This window comes from Pongo abelii, chromosome 13, assembly GCF_028885655.2.
Source record: "Pongo abelii isolate AG06213 chromosome 13, NHGRI_mPonAbe1-v2.0_pri, whole genome shotgun sequence".
NCBI classification, from domain to species: Eukaryota; Metazoa; Chordata; class Mammalia; order Primates; family Hominidae; genus Pongo; species Pongo abelii.
This window is the reverse complement of record NC_071998.2, coordinates 60,141,622-60,147,621: the sequence shown is the minus strand read 5'-3', so window position 1 is coordinate 60,147,621 and position 6,000 is coordinate 60,141,622. Positions and strand designations below refer to the sequence as shown.

General features: G+C 42.8%; 1 protein-coding gene across 8 annotated transcripts in view; it reads left to right on the top strand.

Moving 5' to 3' along the window:
• The first annotated feature begins 4,438 nt into the window (after window positions 1-4,438).
• PTAR1 (protein prenyltransferase alpha subunit repeat containing 1) overlaps window positions 4,439-6,000 on the top strand; it is a 50,879-nt gene continuing 49,317 nt past the window's right edge. For 2 of the 8 annotated variants that reach the window (XM_054520026.2, XM_054520025.2), the window contains exons 1-2: window positions 4,486-4,635; window positions 4,917-4,973. In XM_054520026.2, the coding sequence (XP_054376001.1) occupies window positions 4,550-4,635; window positions 4,917-4,973 (143 nt within the window). In that variant the 5' untranslated portion in view covers window positions 4,486-4,549. Of the gene's footprint in view, window positions 4,636-4,916; window positions 4,974-6,000 lie in introns of all 8 variants that reach the window. The other 6 variants (XM_024252035.3, XM_024252034.3, XM_054520024.2 and 3 more) reach the window with 5 other exon arrangements.

Genomic DNA, 6,000 nt, shown 5'->3' with positions numbered 1-6,000 from the left:
TGTGGCAAGATCTCGGCTCACTGCAAGTTCCGCCTCCCCGGTTCACGCCATTCTCCTGCCTCGGTCTCCTGAGTAGCTGGGACTACAGGCATCTGCCACCATGCCCGGCTAAATTTTTTATTTTTAGTAGAATGTTGGCCAGGATGGTCTCGATCTTCTCACCTCGTGATCTGCCTGCCTCGGCCTCCCAAAGCGTTGTGATTACAGGTGTGAGCCACCGCGCCCAGCCTAATAAAAATTTTAAAGATGGTTATCATTCCTGTTGATTTTTCTTAAGAATTCATAAAACACATCAATATTGTGGCTTCTTGGTTAATATTTTGTTACCCTTCTCCTATTTCTTTGCTACTAAGTTCTTAAATTTTAGATTTTAAGATAGTGGATAGGGCTGAGGTCTGGCAAAATTTAAGATATAGGTAACCACAATGACAATATAATAAGCCATTCAAAATTGGGCATTAATTTTTTTGAGATGAGGTCTCACTATGTCACTCTGGCTGATCTTCACACTCCTGGATTCAAGCAATCCTCTCAGCCTCCGGAGTAGCTAGGACTACAGAAGTGTGCCTCTGCACTTGGCTACTTAATTTTTGTAACGCAGGAAATAAGACTGTTCTTTCTGTAATAATAGCTAGCATATGGTAGAACATATTTAGTACTATTTGAATTCTATTTTGTAAAATGTTATCAGAAAATGAGATTCAAATAAAAATAAATGGAGTAATAAACAGCATGTCAGTAATGTAAGCAGAATAATACAAGGCAAAGATGGAAATGGATGACAAGGCATCTTCATTTCTTCACAAAAGTCACTAAAACTACCTCGCTGTCCTCGTTCCCCCCAGGGTCCTCAAGACATACATTAGGTTTTTCATTGTAAAAGTTTGGGACATCCAGAAACATATAAAGAATATATATTTATTGGTCTTAATTATCTCAATTCTATCATACAGAGATAATCATTGTTAACATTTTAGTTTGTATCCCCCCATCTATTTTATATATATGTACAATTATATCTATATTACATACAATTTGTACTGTATATATGAAATTAGGATTATATTGTATTGTATTTCTATTTGGTACTTGTTTTGGTCATTACATATCCACATTTTCCTCTATCATCAATTAGTCTTCTAAAATAAGAAACGTGTGGTTTTTGGGAGTGGGTAGGAAGATTGTCAAAATATATTCACAACCATGTAAATGATAATAACAGACATGGTCACTTAAGATAGTTGGCTAATTAACAAACAAATATATCAGCTCCTTATTAATATATACTTAAAAAAATTTTTCTGAGGCCAGGTGCAGTGGTTCAAGCTTGTGATCCCAGCACTTTGGGAGGCCAAGGTGGGTGGTCAGGAGTTGAGGTCAGGAATTAGAGACCAGCCTGGCCAACATGGTGAAACCCAGTCTCTACTAAAAATAGAAAAATTAGCCAGGTGTGGTGGCGTGTGTCTGTAATCCCAGCTACTCAGGAGGCTGACACAGGAGAATCACTTGAACCTGTACCACTGCACTGCAGCCTGCACAACAGAGTGAGACTCCGTCTCAAAAAAATAAAAATTCTTAAATTACAAGTGTTACTTTGCTCTTTACATTACATTACATAGTCAAATTGTCCTATGAAAATACCTCTGACACCTTGGTATATATTCTTCTAGTTATAATGTGATTTTCAAATACTAAATAGCATCTTACCATATAAATTTATAATTTAATCAATCCCCTCTCATTGGGCATTTAAGTTATTTATGTATTTTATTATCAATAAATGAACATAAATCTTGTAGTCCTTCGACAAAATCACGCTGAATTTATTGTACCCTATTCTTGTATACATATATATCATTATTGAGGATTCATGAATTTCAAATCTTAACTTCTTTGGACTTCAGTTTTCTTATCTGTAAAATTAGAGAGTTGGCTCAGAGTTCTAATTATGCTCCAATTCTAAAAAAAAACAAAAACAAGTTCTAAACATAGTAGATTCTTAATAATTGGGGTGAAACAATTTGTGAATTCTTAGAGGAAACAAGATACAATGCATGCCTTTCAAATGACTATAAAGAGGTTGCGTGTGGAGAGGGCATACACAGAATCATACAGAGGAATTCTGTTTCTGAAATAGTTGTTTTACAACAAAATTTGGGGACATAGTTTGCTTTTTTCCCTGTTAAAGCCTTTCGGGGAAAATCATTATTTCTGAGTGTGCTGCTTTGATCTCTGCCTCCAGAAATTGGGATTTATTTCCCACTGCCATTAGGATGCAAGATCCTGATTAAGAAAACTTACTAAGTTTAAGAATTTTAATTTAAGAACTGGTCTTACATTCTTAATCAGGATATTTAAAGTTGTCTTTTGCCTTGGAATCTAAACACACATTCCACTCTTTTTACTGCTTCACTCCAGAACTTGTTATCGGTTAAATTTTGTTTGATTTTACTAACTCTTTTTCTTTTTTCTTTGAGATGGAATTTCGCTTTTGTTGCCCAGGCTGGAGTGCAGGGCACAATCTCGGCTTACTGCAACGTCCGCCTCCCGGGTTCAAGCGATTCTCCTGCCTCAGCCTCCCAAGTAGCTGGAGCTACAGGCATGCACCACGACGCCCAGCTAATTTTGTATTCTAAGTAGAGACGGGGTTTCACCGTGTTGGCCAGGCTGGTCTCAAACTCCTGATCTCAGGTGATCCACCCGCCTCGGCCTCCCAAAGTGCTGGGATTACAGGCATGAGACACCGTGCCCGGCCGATTTTACTAATTCTTAATCCTGTCCCACCTTGCTGGCTACAATTTTGTGAAACTTCTATCTCACTTCTTTTTTTTTTTTTTTTAGATGGAGTCTTGCCCTCTCGCCAGGCTGGAGTGCAGTGGCGCGATCTCCACTCACTGCAACCTCCTACTTCCGGGTTCAAGTGCTTCTCCTGCCTCAGCCTCCCAAGTAGCTGGGATTACAAGCACGTGCCACCACGACCAGCTAATTTTATATTTTTAGTAGAGACGGCGTTTCCCTGTCTTGGCCACGATGGTCTCGATCTCCTGACCTCGTGATCCTCCCACCTTTGCCTCCCAAAGTGCTGGGATTACAGGTGTGAGCCACCGCGCCCGGTCCTATCTCACTTCTTTTAACAACCAGAAGGCCAACTCCAGCCTTTATAAACATACCCACAGGAAATACTGGCCACTGAGTATAGTAAATTTATGTTTTTCGTTTATATTTCTCATTCACTTTACATGCAATGGATAGCTTTTACTTTTACAATCATAAAAACTACTTCAAACGCTCCGCATATGTTCACCTTAAACACACCACGAGTTTTTTTTTTAATAGTTTTTTAAAGATACAGATTTCTTTTTCTTTTTTAGACGGAGTCTCGCTCTGTTGCCCAGGCTGGAGTGCAGTGGCGAGTAGCTGGGATTACAGGCGCCCGCCACCAAGCCCGGCTTTTTTTTTTTTTTTTTTTTTGTATTTTTAGTAGAGACAGGATTTCACCGTGTTAGCCAGGATGGTCTCGATCTCCTGACCTCGTGATCCGCCCGCCTCGGCCTCCCAAAGTGCTGGGATTACAGGCCCGAGCCACCGCACCTGGCCAGATTTCAAGGGTGGAAGAATAAAACTGAACCAAAGACAGCCAGATTTTTCTACCACAGAGGGGCAAAAGAAAACCTGATACACAAAAATTTTAGTTATGGCATTTCAAAATCCTAAATAAACTAGAAAGCTCGTTTTTCCTACAAAAATTTATCTTTGCTATTATGAACAAACCCTGTCAGAGTCTTGATCCTTTTTTTTAAATTCCAAAATTGACGCAAAGGCTACCAAATGCAGTACAAAATGAAGTCGAAAAATCTAAAAACTATTTCACTTCTACTTCCTACATACAGATGGCAAATAACTTTTCCTTCCCTTTCCTTTCTCTTCCTTTAATAAATTTAGGAATTTTAATTAATGTTTTTTAAAAAGGCTGCTTTCAAGTTCAGAGACAAAAATTGACACAGTTAGAAAGGAGGTCACCAACACGGTCAAATAGGGACTCGCTCCGCCGCAATGCCTCTGGACCTCTTCATCTCTCAGGCTGGGAAAATAAAGCGGACAAGCTCTGAAAAACGCCCGGGACTAACTGTTAATAGGCCCTGCACCCTCAGTTGAACATTCCTTCAGGAATGCCCGGGCACCTGGCTGGGGGGGTTCAGGAAGGTGTCTGACTCTCTGGGAGTGTGTCTTCAGGTTTGGCCTAAAAATTAAAATGAGAAAATCGGCGGCCTGAGAGAACTTTGCAAACAAACGTGCAGCATCTTCTCTGACGCTTAGCAACTCCGTTACCCGCGCGGAGGCAAACTCCTCCACTCACTGAGAGGCCACCAGCCCTAGCTAACTCCACGCCCAGGCCGCCGACTGGCTGACCCGGAAGTGCTCGGCGGCGGCCGCGGCGGCGGGGGCGCGGCCTAGCCGGCGCGCGCGCGCGCGCGCGCTCTCCGCGGAACTGCCGCCGGCGGCCCGGCTCACGCGGAGGCGCGCCCGAACTGTCGCGGCCGCCGCCAACATGGCCGAGACCAGCGAGGAGGTGGCGGTGCTGGTGCAGCGGGTGGTGAAGGACATCACTAACGCCTTCAGGAGGAACCCGCACATGTGAGTCGCGCGCCTCCGCCGCCTCCGCCGCCTCCGAGGGTCGTCGGGAGCGGGCGGGGGCGGGGCCAAGCGTCCACCCGACCTCAGGCGGCGGGCGGACCGCGGGTCCTGGCCCACGCGCCCTTCTAGGGAGGAGGCAGACTCGTGTCGGGCGGGACCGTTGTCGGCCGCTGCTGGCCGGGCTTTCCGCTACCGGGACGCGCTCGCGGTCGAGTCCCTAGAAGTGACCTCAAAAAATCAAAACGGAACTACTTTCTCTCTCCTTCTCCACCTTTTCATAGGAGTTCACGAAACTCCAGAGACTTCCTCCGTAGGTCGACATCCTTCCTGTGTTTAAGGTACATGAGCGCACACAACAATGTGGGTCCGTGTATGCCTTGTAAACACAACTCTTGAGATTTATCCCGGACGTTGGCAAGGGGGGGTAACCGATCCTCTTACTCTTAATGAGCCTCAGACCCCTCAGTTTACTAACTAAAGGTGGTTTGAGGCTGCTTTTGACTTTCGCCTTACTTGCCACAAAATTGTAAAGTGACTCCGATAAAACATTGTGTTTTGAAGGTGAACAGAACATTCTCGAGAAGCTTCTGTGGGCGCAGTGTGGAGTCTGGGATAAAGCAAATGAAACCTCGATACTTTTTAGCATAAGCGGATTCATAGTTACAAGGAGCATGTTAACTCATTTTTATCCCAATACTGCTGCCCTCTTTAACGGGACACTGCAGAACTGACACATGTATCTCTTCCATTTTACTTGAAGTACTGTGGGAAGATACCGCAAGAGTCTGCTTTTTGTAACACTTTGCTTTTATGTAACGAGTGAAAAGAAAGCTATTGAGAGAGAGAGAGAGATCTACATTATACAAAGGTGTAGGGAAGAAGTAACAATGTACCTCCTTTCCCATACCTCTTCCTCCTCAAAGAAAACAAACATGGCATCCAGTTCTGCACTACTTTCACTTTAGCTAGTTGTTTTTGGAGTTTATTTTTATTTTTATTATTTTTTTAGTTTATTTTTTATTATTTATTATTTAGTTTATTTTTATTTTATTCTTTAGACTGGAACTCATGATTTTTTTTTTTTTTTAAGTATTCTAACCGGTTCAGCTTTTCTGCCTAAAAAAGTTGCCAAACTTGTATCTTACCAAAGTGTTCTTTTCCTCCAAGGTGATGATTGTAAAACAGTTAAGAAGCCCTCGAATGTTTTGCTCCCTTGTGGCACACAATTGGAGACGTGCAACTGTGCCACATTAAAAACAAAACACTGCTGGCCTCAAAACACACCTGCCACCTCTGACAGCATCCACTTCCCTCCCCCTTATGACTACTGCCTTTTTCAAAATGAGAGTGTTTGGAATGATTTCC